The sequence below is a fragment of the Apostichopus japonicus genome, chromosome 13 (genome assembly GCF_037975245.1).
Source record: "Apostichopus japonicus isolate 1M-3 chromosome 13, ASM3797524v1, whole genome shotgun sequence".
Classification (NCBI taxonomy): domain Eukaryota; kingdom Metazoa; phylum Echinodermata; class Holothuroidea; order Aspidochirotida; family Stichopodidae; genus Apostichopus; species Apostichopus japonicus.
In genome coordinates, this window is record NC_092573.1 from 8,575,512 (window position 1) to 8,593,688 (window position 18,177).

At 39.7% G+C, this 18,177-nt stretch overlaps 1 protein-coding gene and 1 long non-coding RNA gene across 3 annotated transcripts; both read right to left on the minus strand.

Annotated features, from left to right (window-relative positions):
• Window positions 1-1,603: 1,603 nt before the first annotated feature.
• Window positions 1,604-15,431, minus strand: LOC139978417 (uncharacterized). The gene is made up of 4 exons (XM_071988632.1): window positions 15,244-15,431; window positions 12,195-12,332; window positions 11,167-11,320; window positions 1,604-3,792 (listed from the first exon to the last, which is right to left on the minus strand). The coding sequence occupies exons 1-4, from the start codon at window positions 15,248-15,250 to the stop codon at window positions 3,720-3,722; spliced, it is 372 nt and encodes a 123-aa protein (XP_071844733.1). The 5' UTR covers window positions 15,251-15,431; the 3' UTR covers window positions 1,604-3,719.
• On the minus strand, window positions 4,368-8,121 carry LOC139978418 (uncharacterized). 2 transcript variants are annotated; one of them, XR_011796962.1, is made up of 3 exons: window positions 7,490-8,121; window positions 6,472-6,686; window positions 4,368-4,704 (listed from the first exon to the last, which is right to left on the minus strand). It is a non-coding gene; the product is annotated as an uncharacterized lncRNA (long non-coding RNA). The 2 variants fall into 2 exon arrangements; XR_011796961.1 differs by having other exon boundaries at window positions 6,472-8,121.
• Window positions 15,432-18,177: the final 2,746 nt, after the last annotated feature.

Consider the following 18,177-nt stretch of genomic DNA (forward strand, 5'->3'; position numbering starts at 1 on the left):
ACTGTCGACCCCATTGTTCGCAAAATGGCATCTTAAGGCAACCTAGATAATTGGGTGAAGAGGTCGCCAGACCATTCCTGGTCGAAGCTTTAGCAGTTATTTTCGATAACGGTTACTGTTCGGAACGATTTAAGTTGAGTGTATTACACAAGACTTTTCGTTTCTATGATTTATCCTTTTCGCTTTACTTGCAATATGTAATATAATGTGTTTTTTTTTCTTTTCTTTCGTAAGGGCTACTTCCAGCCCGAAATGTATTTAAGAGTGTTATTTTAATGTGAGACTTGTAGCCAAATTAACAGCGAAATCGAGAGGTAAAAAGGGTGGGAGGGGGGGGGGGGGGTTAATGATATTTTAGTGGAGAAGACTTCAATTGATCTCAACTGCTATGGGCCTTCTTAAACGGGTATTCTGGTCAGGCGCGTAGTCAAGGGAGGGGGGGGGGGGAGGGAAGAGGCGACAGCCCCCTTGAATATATTTTTATTATGATATCGCTAGTAATTTCAAAATAGAAAATGCTAAGATGCAACTTACAAGGCATGGGAAGTGCCATTTCCAGCGATCTGGGAGGCATTTTCGGCTTAAATTTTGAGGACGCTTCACGCCAACTCATGGTGGCGCTACGCTGAGATATATAGTTTGCCCACAGGCTTCGACCCTCCCGCCTTGAAGCATTCCTCGCTACGCGCCTGATTCTGGTGACAGTCGATATAACTTTCACCAGTAAATTTTCAATGCAGCACGCAATCAGTAAAACGATTCACATAGCCTACAAGTACGGTAATATTCCCTAATAAGAGCAGGGTAAAATTGGGCATGAAGAATATTGCATATATTTTTAGTTAACATTGTACTGGCAGACAGGGTAAAGAGCCTTATCCTTTGTTTCTCATGATACCATTTTGAATCTGTCCAGAAAAGTGTATCCACTAAACTTTGCTCAAATATGTTAAGCGGCTGAAAATTAACCTTCATTTAAAACATTGTATCTCTTTAATGCGGCCAAATGGCGGGAGTACGTATCCGCAAAAGAATAACCAGAACACTTTTGTATCACCTTTTCAATCAAGCGCCCTCATAAGGCAGATTCAGTCCCTTCCCCCAAAGCGAGCTCTTGCATGCTAACTTGCGCGTGTGTACCACTGAATATCATTTTACTTCAGTGGTGTGCAGGGTTATAGCTAGGAGATTGTGAGTGCTGGTTAAATAAATTTGCGAAGCGTAGCGAGCATAGCGAGCGAAGCTCTCGCATCTCACGGCCGGGGGTCCAGGGGCCCGCTTAAGATTTACAATTGGTAAATAACAGAAAAAGGTGACGTTATTATCATGTTTTACGGCAAGGGAAAGATAAATTTGTTACTTTTGTTGTATTTCACAAGCATTTTACTATTTTTTTGTGCCGGCCAGTGGACTGTTTATTCACTTCCAATGCCGGCCGGCAGGCGTGAGTGGCGGTTACCACCGGCCGCCGCCGGCCGGCGTGGCTATAACCCTGGTGGTGTGTATACATGAATGATGAAAACTATAGGTCGCCATTAACGCACAAAATACATAACGCAAAATAAAGTTTACCTTGAAAAATGATATAAATCACGAAATCAACTCAGTACCAGATCAAAATAAAATTATGAACTCGAAATTTAAAATTAAGTATAAAACAACGTATTATTGCCAATTTAAACCTTTAACTATACCAAAAATTTTGTTTCCAAATTATAGACATATTCTAACATTAATAAGAAATTCCCCAAATCAAACTAGCGTACCAGCCACTTACAGAATGAGGGAGCCAGTTAAAAACAAAGTTTTGTCAATGAGAAATAAACTATAACCCGCGAGCAAAAACGACGTTTTCCGAAATAAAAAATAACAGAGGGCGCCATCACAACTCTGATTTTAGTGATAGGTCTAATATACCCCACCCACCTGCATTAGACCATGGCAGGCTCGTATTCATAAAAATCACTGTCATGACTTCCCGAGTGGGATCTAATAACAGGAGGGAAATGTTACGTAACTTAAAGGAAAGGGCTCGACTACGTCCGCTCAGTCATAGACCAAATAACAATAATTGATATTGATATTTCTATCTTTAATAAGCTTTAAAAAAATATCTTCAGATACATTTTCAATCAATTTGACATCATGGAACTTGATCTCTTTCAGGCCCATACGCAGGATTTCCTACGGGTGGTGCACTTAAGGATGTGGAATTTTTCATTGAACAACGTCATGGGGGTGGGACCTATTTTTGAATAATTAAGGATGATGCTATAGATGCTAAATGGCGCTATATTTTGCAACCTTATCAATTCGCATTGTGACATTTAACGAAGTTATAGTATTAACATTCGCCACAGTGGGAAGGGGGGGGGGTCGATGGGAGTACAGATGCAAACACACCTTTTACACAACACCTCCCTCTCTTCGCCTTCTGTTCTGTTCATTTTGTCCAGTTTTGATTTTGTCAATCAGCTGGCACTCTATAATGTCCTCAATCAGAACCTTGAAAAACTCAAATATTGAAATAAAACCCTGAAGGAAATGACAGAATCTTCCGGATTCTCTTCTAAATCCCGTGGCCACACGATAGAAAGCTAGGCAAACCTCTTCCAAAACGGGCTAAATAAGTTCCTCTTTAATATTACTCTGTGCTATAAACCATAGTACTGCTGACAAACGAAATCAAAATGGAGCTAATTATTTGGGACATATATATAGATATCTATATATCTATATATATATATATATCTATATATCATGGCCACAAAGTTTCAAAGTGTGATTTTCAGTATTTCGTTTACAGAATTTTGACTAGTTTGTGCGGCTCGGCACGTTTGCAACATCAAATGGAGGTCTAACCCGTCGGTTGTGGGAGTCACTTGCAAGATCTCTGCTAAAATATACTCTATTTATGAACGCTTTTTACAGTTACAATATATGTAAATTTATACATTCCAGTAACCTGACACTAATCAGGGGTTTCTGCAAGTTTCCCAGAAAGGTCAATAAAAAGGTAAATCAGCTCACAGCTAAAGTCAGGCCTTAACATTAATTCTATAATTGACTAGTTTGTCACAGTAAATTCTACATGACTGGTAAGCTGGTATAGAAGTTTATGAACACCTGTTTTATCTAATTTAGATGAAGTTTATTCAATTTGATATCGCAAGTTAACAACCATGTGGTGAGGGCAGGCCCTCTTGTTTTGCATGTTGACGTTTGATCGTGCATACACGGAGAGTTTGGGTTCAATATTTCACCCTTCCTCCTCTTCGGCGAGTCGTCTGCACTTTATAATTAATGTCAATTACTTGTAATAAACTTCTTCGGAAAGTTAATGAGTAATGTGATTGTTATAGGCAGCTCTCATAGAACACGGGTCAAAAGACTGAACTAAATGACGCACTGGTTAAAACTTCAATCCACCAAAACAAATTACATCCACCAACTACAAGTTTTAAAACTATATATTGCTGTCAGCCTGTGTCAGGTTTTGGTGTAACCTTCAATGATGTTTAACAGTTGATAATTCATCCTGCATACATGATAATAAAACATGCATGTCTGTAGATTGCTGTCGGGTTTTTCTTAATCCTTTAACGTTGTTATAACGTTATCACTTTTAATTTTATATTGAATTTGTTGGATTAATAATTCATCCTCCATAAATCGTTTTACATATGATTATAAAATGATGACGGTTTCGATAAGTCAGTTTAGCTGATTCGGTTGAAAATATCCGTGAAGAGTTGTAACTGTCCATCAACTCGTTTCCATAGAACAAAGTATCTGTGAAGAAATGTAAAGAAACATTCATAAAACTCGTGTATATAATTGTAAACTTACAGGCGTGCAACTAACAATGGCCGGAAAGGGTCTGTAACGTAAACCGGAACAGAATGTGAACACGAAGTCTGAAACGTAAGGCATGATACACTGAAAACTTAAATTGGTTCACCGACTAACAAAACGTTAGTCCATCTGGTGCCTCTCCCGACTAACATAGCCTTAGTCAGTTGCTATACCGACTAATTTATTCCTTAGTCAGTTGGATTTCTTAGTCGGTCATCTTAGTCCGTCAGCTTAGTCGATCAACAATTTTTTAGTCGGTAAATGTTTATTAGTCAGTTACATTAGTTGGTGACATTAGTCGGTCTTTACCGACTAATTTATATGAGCCACCGACTAGTTTATAGCAGGTTTTACATTAGTCAGGATGGTGCCTCTCCCGACTAACCTTTCTTAGTCGGTATCGACTGACTAGTTGCACTGACTAGATTCACTGAAAGAATTAAACCCGACTAGTTTCACTGACTAGTATCACTGAAAGAAAAGAGAAGAGAGCAGAAGAAACACAAATAATGTGTACGTTGGCAGTATTTATTTCTGATAAAACTTCTGATGTCTACAAAAGGCTGACTTTCGACAGATAGAGAAGAAATCACTGTAAATAAAATCTGAAAATCTGATTTTTTTCCAACAAAGTTAAGACAAGTTAATGGATCAAACATGAATCGCAAAAGTATAGCACTGCACAATAATGCAAAGTTGAGTCTTGGGCAAGGGTTCCTCATGACTTTCGTTTTAAAGTGGTACCCCAAATCGACACCAGTTAAGTCTTCACGAACGAAGAGTGTTTCTCTTAACTACAAATGGCCTCCCACTTGTCTTCAGGAAGCCAAAATCTGCACCATTATTGACCTGTGAACAGAAAATATGATATACGTGTAAGCACAGATACAGATATAGCACATGATAACTCACATTATCATAAACATACATTTACATTAAAATTTTATAACATATTGGGAGGTATACATTTAAATCTAGGTCCCTCAAATTATAAGCCAGGAATAGCAGCTTTACCAAATTATTATTAGCTTTGCACAGCATAACACCAAGTTATTTCTCAAAGCTTAATAATTATGTTAATCATGTTAATAATGATCCCAATAGACCGGGATCCCAGCGGGTTTGGTTAGCTGGGAAGGTAACCAATTGCCTTGTACATCACAATGTTCACAGTGCATTCCTGTATATGAAACCAGACGACTGGCAAACCGACTGTGGTGGGTGTGGCTGGGAGAGCAATTTTAAAGTCACCTGATAGCTAACCTAGATCAGTTTTCATGGTAACACATCAAAGTAAGTACAATATGTCAGGTATGGCCCCAAGAGCAACAAATGGCCATTGCCAGTAATTATTGGTGGTGGGGTACCCCTGCCAGTGATCTATAATTGACCCCTCAAGGCTGACCTAGGTCAGCTCATGAGGTAACCACTTGAAACCTACTGGAAAATGTTGGTTAGGGCTTCAGATACAACTGATGGGCATTGCCAGTAATTTTTATTGGTGGGGTACCCCTGCCAGTAGACCCCCAAAATGCCCATCCCCCATTGACCTAGATGAGCTCATGATGTAACCAGTTGAAAACTACTGGAAAATGGTATCACTTCATATGTAAGGGATGGGAATTTCCAGTAATTTATATTGGGGGGGTTCCCCTGCCAGTAGACCCCCAAAATGCCCATTCCCTCATTGACTTAGGTCAGCTCATGAGATAACCAGTTGAAAAATTACTGGAAAATGATAGGTATCACTTCATATGTAAGGGATGGGCATTTCCAGTCATTTACATTGGTGGGGTAACCCTGTCAGTAGACCCCCAAAATGCCCATTCCCTCATTGATCTAGGTCAGCTCATGATTTAACCAGTTGAAAACTACTGGAAAATTATTGACAGGATTCTATATGTAAGGGATGGGCGGACTCTGGCAGTGGTGGCCCACCAATATAAAATACTGGAAATGCCCATCCTTACATATGAAGTGATACCTATCATTTTCCTGTAGGTTTCAACTGGTCAAATCATGAGCTCACCTAGGTCAATGAGGGGATGGGCATATTGGGGGTCTACTAGCAGGGGTACCCCACCAATAAAAATTACTGGCAATGCCCATCCCTTGTATCTGAAGTCCTAACCAATATTTCCCAGTAGGTTTCAAGTGGTTACCTCATGAGCTGACCTAGGTCAGCCGTGAGGGGTCAATTATAGATCACTGGCAGGGGTACCCCACCACCAATAATTACTGGCAATGGCCATTTGTTGCTCTTGGGGCCATACCTGACACATTGTTCTTACTTTGATGTGGTTACCATGAAAGCTGCTCTAGGTTAGCTATTAGGTGACTTTAAAATTGCTCTCCCAGCCACATCCACCACAGTCGGTTTGCCAGTCATCAGGTTTCATATACAGGAATGCATTGTGAACATTGTGATGTACAAGGCAATTGGTTACCTTCCCAGCTAACCAATCCCTCTGGACTCCCGCTCTACAGATCAGTGAAAATTTGACCAAACTTATGAAGCTTGCACGTAAATGATATACTAGACTGGTTTTTTTTTAAAACAGGTTATGAAAAGTATCTTAATATCATTAAACAGTTGGGTACAATAGTTAAACTCACTCTTCCATCTTTTTTCTCTATGGTACTTGTTCCTTTGCTTTTTGGACTCTTGGATAAACTCTTTTGTTCTGCGAAGGGTACCAATATATCATCTTAAAACATGTCTTTAAGCCATATATAACACAGTTCTCCTCTTCTGTTGTTGCCTCCACACTGGTGTCGTACATCACAGGAAAGCTCACCCTTGACTTAGATATTTGGCTTTTCAATTCCTGCTGGAAGAAAAAAACAGCAAAGTATTCATCATTTGAAAAAAATAAATAAATAAAGTTGTCACCACAAAGTTATGTGAGATTTGCTTCCACTATAGTCTCAAAAAACAATCCCAAAGTTTGAAGCAGACTGTATAAAGCTGAAAATTTGAACGAGAGTGTCATCACCATTGCAACCAGAATCAAATGCCCAGAATACAGAGATAATAAAACATGGGCTAAATCTTTGTTTGTTTTTATGATCTTTAAAAAAATAAAATTTTAGAAACAGAAATGCACTGAGCCAACTTATTTATAGGCCTAATCGTTTTTAGTTGTTATTTTGCTTGCTCACATAACAAGCCTGTTTAGCCCTAGGCTAGAGGAGAATCAGTACTTTGTTACACTAAGTTTGTCTTCGGTCGTTTTGATATAGTCTTACTAGTAGTACTAAAGTATATAATGGACCGGCGAAGACTAGAGAATACCCAGAGTTTTAGCAACTGCGTTAAACTGTATCATCTGATCTATTATTTACGCCAATGAGTTTCATTCAATCTAGGATCAAAAAGAGAAAACTAATTAATCTTAACCTTTAAACTTTGCTATACTAAACAAATATGCTTGAATTACAAATAAATGTCAAAAAAACATCATAATCTAAGAATCGATGCATATACATATACATAAACAGAATAATTTGAATTCGCGCAAGTGAACCCTGCACTACATTGGACAGAAAAAAAAACGTGCAATTAGACCAAACTAAACATACTAAATTTTCCGTTACTTATACATAAAATATCAATACAAATACAACAACTTACTCTTTTGGCAGTATACTAAAAGCACATGTTATAATAACTTCAGACTATCAAGCTTTCCTGAGAAAAAACGGTTAATACTTCTTACAGTAAGCAAGTCGACCGTGAAGGAATGTCGCAATTGTTTCCTGGGCGTGACCGGAAATTAAATACTAAAAAATGATAAATGAAAAGGTTAAATAGAACTGAAGCGTGCATCCTGACTGCTCGCAACATATAATACCGTTGACTAGCCAACATAAATTGTTCAGCCTACTCTGACTGTACGTTTGAAGGTCTAGCCTTGCCTATTCAATATCACAAAGCCTACCCATTTAGATTCACATGGGAAATTACAGGAAATCTTTACCAAATGAGTGTAGACTTCAAATAAACTATTGAGCCTTATAGTTCCAGCATTTGTTTGGGAATAAATAAGAAGATTATGTGCCACTGTTCAATCTAGCCCAATACACACATAACACATTGTTAATTGGTGTTTAGGATGCACACTTTAGTGTTGAGAATGCACTGCAGTACCCAGTAGAAGCCTATAGGCTACTCACTGTCATTGCACTTGTGTATTGCGAAACGCCAACGTGACAACGGTAGCCTTACACTAACCATAATACAGTACTAGTGCCAGTGGCCTAACAATTAACTTTAATTTTACCTTCAAATTAAAGGAATAACAAGTAGGCCGATGATGCAGTTAATACCTCCATTCTTCTAAAGACCTTCTTGGGTGATTTACGGTTGAAAGTTGCTTAGAGTGATCGTATGAAACTATGCCAAGCCCAGCAAGCTGCCGTTGCCTCTCGGTTTCCAAATTGAAGTGAATCGAATTGGGTTAATATACATTAGTCTGTCGACACCGACTAAGCTACGATTATGGCGTAAATCGGGTGTCCGTATCGTTCTTAGTCCATGGGTTAAAATACCTTAGTCCGTCGCCACCGACTAAGCTGCGATTATATTTTCCTCAGTCAGTGTAAACTAACTAAGAAGCAGCGATAAAACGAAGATTTTTGCTAGTTCGTGTGCATTGACTAACGTTACAGACTAATTTAACGTTAGTCCGTGGCAATATTGACTAGTTTATTTTTTCAGTGTACTCATTCTGACTACACACCCCACCCACCTCAATATCTCACCTTAATAACCCTACCTTCTCCCATTAAAAGCCTCAAAAGCCACAAACTAATGTGAATACGAAGTCTTAACTGTACGGCATGATACTCTCATCTGAATCCCCACCCTCACATATCCATCCTAACCAGTGGCGGATCCAGGATTTCGCCGAAGGGGGGGCCCAGATGGGAAATGCCTAATCGTCGTCCTGGGGGAGGGGTCTAAGGGGAGTGGGTGCCCCCCTCCCCTTTGGGAAAATTTCACAAAATATGGAGGTCCTCGGTGCAATCTGGTGCTACTTTTCGTGAAAGTTTGGAGTAAAATTTATTTCCAATAAATCATGTATTCATGGTTTGCCGGGCATATATTAATTTGGCAATTTCGAGCAATGAGCTGGGTTAAAAGTCTTTGGGGAGTAGGTGGTGATGCAAATTACTTTTTACCAGGCTACTCCAGGTCATTTCATCTTGGATGCCCCCTTTCAGATGGAGACTATTGATGCAGTCAGAGTGCCCCTCTCACCTTCACTTTATCAGAATGATGGTGTACTCTTTTTGCAAATTTATTTTACAAAAAATTTCACGCACAGTGGCGTAGCTAGGATTTTTTGAGTGGGGGGGGGGCCATTGGGGGCTGTTCTTTCTTGTGGGGGGGGCGGAGTTTACTATCTAAGCGGAGCGCCACCTTGGTTGGCGCGGAGCGTACAGAGAAAATTTGAGATTTCAGCACCCCCCAGATCGCAGGAGATGGCACCTGTGAGGCAAAATAGCAACCAAAAAGATGTGCAACTTTGGTGACAGAAATGCAAAAAAAGTTTTTTCTCTTTCATGCTGACTGGCCTTGCCAACTCAGCCAGACTTTTAACTTGAGGGAAGTTGGCATCATTTGTCGTTTCAAGCTGTCAAGGCCTTTCTCCCAACTCAAACCCCTGTGGGCTACCGGTAGATTTGCAGGATATGCCCACATGTGGACTTAAATAGCATTAGAGGAAGGGGGTGGAAGACTAACACGCATCGATGTTTCGGTAATGGTCCACATTGATGGCTCGGTGCTTATTAGGCCATTTATTGGGTTTCTTGAGGCAGCTGTCATCAGAATCTGGCTTTTTGTGCCAATCGATGACCGATAACATGTATTGGTATGTAAATTTCTTCTTCATATATCTAGCAACACTCTAAAAACAAATGAGTGGATTTCATTCCATTGGAGTGATCACTCGGCGCACTTCAAATTAAGAGTAAAATTTAACTCTATTGGAGTTAACCCTCACTCCTAATATGAGTGAATATAACTCTATTAGGAGTTAAGATTTACTCAAATGGAGTGGAAATTCACTCTTATACCGGAATGTGCTCAGTGATCACTCCCATGGAGTGAAATTCACCTATGTTTTTATCAGTACAGTACAGTGCATATCATCATAGACGTACGTACGTACGTACTACGTACGTTCGTATATCAGACGCACTCGATACCCACGATACGATACGGTCCTGGAGAAACTATTTCCACTCATCATTTTTTAAGGCGATACAGTAGTGAGTATTGAACAGGCACAGCCGCATGTTTGCAGGAAATTCAGAATTCCCAATATTTTATATCTCTACCAGTAGTGAAAATCATGTTTCGACAGTTTCGTGGACATAAAAAGTTGTTTTGTGGAATATTCAATGACATATCAGGGGCGGATGCAGGATTTGTGACAGGGGGGGTCTGACTGGTCCAGCCGCGCCTGAACGTAAGAATATCTAAGCGGAGCGCCATCATTGGTTGGCGCGGAGCGTACAAGAAAATTTTTGGCTTTACAAACCCCCCAGATGGCCGGAAACGGCACTTCCCGAGTATTCTAAGCAGCATGTACCTAGCCTGAAAATATGGATCTCATGTCTGCAATTTCAGGCCCCCCGTAGCTACGCCACTGATCACGCATGGGGCACTTTCCCTCGAGCGCGGTAAAAAAAAAAAAAAAAAAAAAAAAAAAAAAAAATCAAATCAGGATTTTCAAAAAGGGGGGGCCCGGGCCCCCCGGGCCCCCCCTGGATCCGCCCCTGCTAACAACACTTTCCCCTTCCATTAACACCGTCACAAAAATCACAACTGTTAGAGCTTCGAGTATTGGCGCCAAGGAGAATGTGACCCTGTTTCAGAAGAATTAGACGATTCATTATTGCGCGTTTGCGTGACGTACGTTATAGTTCCAGGTAACACAATTAAGCAACTTAATTGAAGCAACTACATGTGCTGTTAGACAAAAAGTGTGATTAATAATTAATCACTCAAGAGTAATTTCATCGTTGTACTCACGATGTATGCATTTTGTACGTGTAACTTGAATGACACTGAATATGCAAAGCACCTGATCGAACCTCTTATTACGGCAGTGTTATGTATCCCCCAACCCCCTGCCCGCACATACTCAGACTCGTAAACCTTGAACCTTTGAACCTCTATAGAGTCTAGAATAAGGACACACTGGCCGCTCAACGTCAAGTATAACTTATGAAGTGTTATTAATGCTTGTTGGAATATATCTCATATTTTAAGATGTCCAGATGTGAGATATAACTTACTTTCCGCGCAATGCGACAGAACCGTCTTCCTTGAAAAATGTAACGAACCCTCTCGAGTAGGCCCAGACACCTTCAAGAGCAACTGCTTCTTCCATTTCTAGTTTGACAGTTCTGATGCCTCCAGTCCACAGTTTAGTTAAGCCTTGACATACTCCTTTAGACAACAATAACAAGTTAGAGTAAGCGGTGGCAAGGGGAGGAGGCGGGAGGGGGAAGGTGGGGGGGGAAGGGGTGGTGGCGAGGAGTGGAGAGAGTTAGAGGTGGAGAGACACGTAGGGCTATAGAGCAAAATGTGGTTCTGTGTTATTAGAATGGTTTGCCTAAAATCGAATTAACGACATTTTTTCAAGCAGCAAAGTCACATCAGTATACAGAGAAAGCATGTTATGTTTTGGTTACGATGACCTAATTGGATACAAGCACAAGTTAGCTATATATTTATATATGTTTCGTTGTGGTCAACAAGAAAAAGACCCAACAACTTAGTACACTGTGATCATTTATTGATCACTTCCGTTTAGACAACACCATTGTCCAACACGTCATATCGTATATATACGCCACTGGAAGCGCTCAACATTATGATATGTTGGCGATTCACAGGGTATGTATAATATAACAATGTCCGAACCATTTTGTGTATAACAATGACCAATATGAGATATGGAGATATGGAACAAGTTTAATGTCCAACACTTTTCGTCGTATTGGTCATTTCGGAACACGGACAACGTCGTAAACCCCCAAAACCATTATAATGTATTATTCATTCATTCATTCATTGAACAACGTCATATTCCAAACAGCCAAACGAACGACGTTATAGTTATATTAACTACAACATCATACGCTGAGAAGTGTATATCTTTGAACATAGTATGCAAATAGAAAACACATTAAACATACGCGATACTCGCAAGATATATTGGTACTCACAGAATATCAACGAGGTTCGGTATACAACCAAGGAGTTGTTATCCATAGCAACTCCATGGTACACCCAATATCTCTATATATCACGAACTCACCTTCTCTACCATTCAAGAGTGCACCTGGAGGCATGAACCGACAATCCTCTGTATAGAACTTGCTGGCATCTTCAAACCTCTCTAAAGCAAAAGCTTCCTCAAGCTTTCCTCGAACAACATCAATCTCTTTATATATGTCTGTGGGTATGAAGGTTAAAACAAAATTGAAGTAAGGCGCCCATTTTTGGATTCAAACTGATCGGTGCACAGAGAGTGCAACAGTGAATTATACGCTGATGAGGGGGGGGGGGGTGGGGGCAAGGGTGGTGGGGGAGGACGGGAGATTATTTTTGACAGAAAGTAGAAATCGAATTTCCTTAACATAAGTAGACTAAATGTGACTTGAAACTTGTAACGCAACTATAAAGCACACAAGAAAAACCAACAAAAAGAAGAAGAAGAAGAAGAAAACAAAACAACAACAAGGGACAACTTTTCATTGTTTTGTTACCCAAATTTACCATATCGGGTGTTGCCGGGTATTTGTTTTAGAATTCTTCTTAACAGTGAGTGAAAGCTCATTTACACAAAACCAATTGAGAACTTTAACAACTTCTGACTGAGCAGTCCCTACCATGGGAAGTGACGCCAGGGTCAGAATAGAAAAGGTTATAGTATCACCCGTATATAAATTCACACTAATTTAATTGATAGCCCATTCGTTGACATAAATAACAAATAGAGTGATCCAAGAATAATAGAACCTTGAGGAACACCATATTCGATATGTTTGCAAGCAGAAATGGTATTATCAACGTCATACTGTTCTACTTTATCTAACAATATCAAGCATTGTCATATCCACCCTGTCTTAAAAAAACTGCACTGGCTACCTGTAAAATATCGTATTATGTATAAAATTCTCCTTATTGTTTATAAATCACTTAAAGGACATGGTCCAATGTATATTTCTAACTTATTACATATTTATGTCCCCTCTCGTAATCTAAGATCCAGCTCTCAATTTGTATTTATCTGAAATTAAGTCCAAACATTCTTGGGGGGGGGGGGGGGTATAGGTCATTTATTGTTTCTGCACCTCGCTTATGGAACCAACTCCCCTTAAAAATTAGACAAGCATCTACCTTCTCTAACTTTAAGAAGAGCATCAAATCCCACTTAATGACAAAAGCTTTTATACAATCTTGAACCATTAAGTTTTTCTTCTGTCATTGTTTTGTACTATTTTGTATTATTTGTATCATTTCTAATTGTCAATTGCGCCATGAACATTCTTTGAGTGGTGTGTGCGCATTATAAGTCGTCTTATTATTATTATTATTATTATTATTGTGCACTCTATAGTGGATAAGCAGTTTGCTAACAGTTTTATTTTATTTAAATATTTGATTGTGGAGGGTGTCAAGTGCGGCCTATGAAAGATCGAGAAAACTACCTGATACAAAGTAATTATTTTCAAAGGCGTTAGTCAACATGTCGGTAAAATTTAAAAGAGCATAAGAAAACCAAACTGGTAATAATAAAAATAACTTTAGTTTTACCCAAACAAAAATACAATTTAAAGAACGAGAGTTTTTACAAGTAGCTTAGAGTAACATGGAAGGGCAGAGATAGGTCTATAATTGTTGACAAGTTCTTTATTTCCCCCAATTTAAACACACGTATAGACAACGCGAGCAGTTTTAAGTATAACTTTGGGACAGCATGCTTACTTATTAAGGAAAAGATAAAAAAGGCGGGTATGTTGCAAAGAAGATGAACAACTAACTTTCCTACTCTCGGAGGGGGGGGGGGGGGCGTTACCAACCAGCTGCTGAGTTCTTTAAGGACATGATTGAACATAAAAACTCTCCACCAGTGGTATAGGATTTAAGAAAGAGAGTCTGTACCAGGGGCATCAAGGTAATTTATATAAGTTATAGAACTAAGCTTTGGAATATTTCGATTTATCAATAGGTTTAATACTTGTATAATACTCGTTAAAAATAAGATCTATCTCCTTAGGATCAGAATATACATTTCATTGATGGTTGATATGTTCCATAGAAGTATAATTATCTTTACCATGGAGAAGAGCATTAATACAATAGCAGGCCAAGTGTTCTTAATATCATTACTACAATTAACAAACAAAGTAACGCTATACCACTGGGGCCTGGCAGTGTTGCTGCATGGAAGGCTGTAGGTTCTGGACTTTTGGCTATGCAGAGAAGCTCGGAAAGCAACAGTTTGGAAGCAACTCAGTAAATTAACATCATTTCTACTACGAATATATTTCTTATACAACCTATTATTAGATTGACAAGAATTTATAATTTCAAGAGTAATCTATTCGAGTGTGGTTTTGCCAGATTTCGTATTATTGGGCACAGTCTGTTGTGAAACATTAATTAAAATGATTGCAAAATATGGTACTACATTTGTTGTATAGGCACAGCTTAAGTACAGTGGTAGACATACGACCACGACTCATGATAAAGAATCCTTTTAAATGACTCTAAAATTCAAGGAGTAATTTCCTTGTAGCAATATGATTATTGAAGAGTGTAAAAATTGGAAAATGGTGAGAAATGTCATCTATAATTATACATGGAAAAGCTACGCTATTTGTGAGTAATTACATCGAGAAGAGTGGCTGGCGTCTAGATGTCACTCTGGTTGGCAGAACATGAAACGGACGAAAAGCATAGCCTACAAGAATTGATGAGGTTAAGAAATTAACCTGGCATGCGATCTGATGAATCCAACAACTTACCGTACATCCCCCGATAAGAAACAGCTTAGTTTTAATCTGTTCATTGGAACATGCACGTGGCGGATAATACATCAAATCATATAAAGCGGCAGGCCCGGGTTCGAACCCCGGTGGTGGCTGGACGTTTTTCATTGTTCTAGATTTTCCAACTCACCACAATTTCAACCAGTCTATATATATACACACACACATCTATATTTCTACACACACATATATACATACATATATATATATATATTTGTGTGTGTGTTAAATTGGTCTTTTCTCTATAATATTAAGAAAATAATTCGTACCGTATAATACTATATAATGAGAATATGTAAAACAACTTACCCGTCATAGTAACAAGCCGCTGTGTATCATACAATGATCACAAACCAAAAATACTTAACTTCTGTCGGTAATGGCAGCAACTCAATTATTGGTCGACTATATGAACAGACTTTTCCGCCTATATCTGATGTGACGAGGAATCGTCCAGCGTCGTTCTTTATATAATCATAGCGATAATGAGCCCTATATATGTATTCAGCATCCAGGAATTGTCTGACAGGAATTGGTGGCAATGGAGTGCATTCTAGCATAACACATAGTCCAAGCGTGCAGGTATGTGTTATTTGGGAGCTGATTAAGGAGCTGATTGGCTGCAGTCTCTTGTCCTTGTTGTATATCCAGCTAAATAACATATCCCTAATCCAAGCTATAGTCTCTTTGTATATAATAATGCTCTAACAATCCCTCATTCATTCGCCATACAGATGCTTTGGAAAAACACTTGACTGCCAGGGACCATAGTGCCAGAAGGGTACGTGAAGCCATTCAGAGAGCCGCTCCCTTTCCAGATCATCTACTTTGGCAGTGAAGAACAAAAAGGGACGAGATTGCGACAACAAGCTCCCCTGGTTGTTACTTTCCACCCAAATCTTCCTCCTCTTCAGCAAATCACCTCTACTGTAACAACCACAACACTCACCATACCTCAGATAGACTAGCTCCAACGAGCCGTCCCTGAAAAACCTATCATCGCGCCTACAGACGACCCCGCAACCTACGAGACCTTCTTGTGCGGGCTGCTGTTCCACCTCTAACTTCTAACCCTACACCCATTCAGCATGGTACTTTCAAATGTGATCGTACTTCGAGATGCATCATCTGCAGCCACCACATTGTTGAATCCAATCCCATCACCAGCCACAGCATGCAACTCACACACAAGACTTAGGGTCACATCACTTGCACAACCACTAATGTCATATATCTGATCTTTTGTAGAGTTTGCGGCATCCAGTATGTTGGCGAAACCAAAACCACCCCCAAGAAGCGATTCTATGGTCACAGATCCACAGTCAACACCATGAAGACTGAGACCCAGTTGGAGAACACTTAAACCTTCCCAACCATACCATTAACGACATGTCCCTCTAGGGGACTGAATCCTTAAGTAGCCGTCCTGACCTAGTACGATTCAGCAGAGAGAGAGGCTGTGGATGCAACGCCTTCGCACCATTAAACCTCATGGGCTCAACATTCAGGAAGGACATGACTAACTTTTCTTCTGTCCCCCCTCCTTCTCCCCTTGTCCCCCCATCACTCCTCTTCTCATAGCTCTCTTCCACCCTTTTCCTCCACACCTTTCTGTCTTTGTCCTTCTCCAGTTTATTCCCTACCCCCTTCCCTTAATCCTCTCTTTTTCCCTCCACTGTTTATCTCCTACCTCTCCTCTTCCCCCGTTGGCTTCTTTCTTTCTTCTCTCCATCCCTTGTCTACTAATCCCCTTATATCTATCTCTTTGTGTTCACCATGCTCATTAACCTGTCTGTATTCTGTGCGTGTTTTTGTCCCTTCTGTTATACTGTTACTTGTCATTTAGCCATTTAAGATCCTGCTAGGATCGAAGCGTCAGGCCAACTTACTTTTACATAAAATAATGTTATAAGGTTCAGTGAGCTATATATACTACAGTGTAACATAAACTAGGATAACATAGGGAATATAAGAGTTTGTGTGGAAGGTTGGTGTCGTTTCTGCTACTTCAGATAACTTTTTCTTGCAAATCTGCAGGAGCCGACCCCCCTCCCCCTCCCCCTGACACAGCATTGATTTTGTTTAAGTACATTAAGACCGTTGAAATAATGGCGATCAGTGAAGCTGTTTTATTTTTTCCTTGCGAAATCCATAAAAATTATTGGACCTCTATAGTTCAGAGGGCAGGGGAATAGGGAGGGAGAACTAACTAAAACAATCCAGAAAAGTTCACCATTCCAACCCTTTATGGGAACCTTATAAAGCTTGATGTAAGGGATGGTTTTATCCTATATGTAAGGGATCAGGTCACCACCACCACCGTCATCATCACCACCACCATCATCATTACCATCATCGTCATCAACCTCATCATCATCATTGTCGTCGTCATCATCATTATGATCATAATCATCAACATGCAACGACGCTTTCATTTCACGCATGAACAACCTATATACAGATCTACATCGGCATCATTTTGAAAAGCAAAAGAATAAGAAACTAACAGCAACCGACTTTACATTAGACAACTTTTCACGTTGCATGTGAACTTCCAACTAATTAACTTACATAATAAGCCATCATTAATTCCACCCCCGGAAAGCGAGTAAGTCGACGGCATTTCACACGTATATTGTGTAACTAACATGATATTACTCCATTCAGCCTCTGAAGAAGATCCTGCTAGGATCGAAACGTCAGGCCAACTTACTTTTACACATTCTATTACACAGGCTCTCTAGTGGATAAGCAGTTTGCTAACAGTTTAATTTATTATGATATTACTTCATAGGTGCGGGTGGGTATGTAAATTTAACACAATTAATGCTTTTCAATTCGCTGTGACAATGCATGGCCACAGTGTCTCAATTGGTCAGCACAGTACTCTGTGTTGTGATCTTCACATTCTGTGCTCAATCTGACACAACGAAGGCAAAAAACACGCTTGATAAAATTAGCAAATTTACATGACGTTCTCATGCTTCGCCTGACAACCACAGAGTGGTGTCATACAAGTAAACAAACTTCCATATCGTTACACTCTGTAGGCCATTGCGGGTGGTTTTCATTTTACAGCTGTGCCACCACTTCAGGACGTAATTGCTATGTAAACGTGCAGGCCAAGGCCAAAGAAATAAGTTTGGTGGTACCATGGCAGAAACATATTTTTAGGCGGAAACAACCAGTGGTGGTGGAAACGAATGGCCTGATGTAAACTAGGTTATAATGTACAGTACACCC

Coding starts and splice junctions, on each gene's coding strand:
- LOC139978417 (XM_071988632.1), bottom strand. Junction 11,321..12,194: donor ACTCTTGAATGGTAGAGAAG/GTGAGTTCGTGA, acceptor TGTTGTCTAAAG/GAGTATGTCAAGGCTTAACT. Junction 3,793..11,166: donor TCTGTCGCATTGCGCGGAAA/GTAAGTTATATC, acceptor ATTTCTTCACAG/ATACTTTGTTCTATGGAAAC.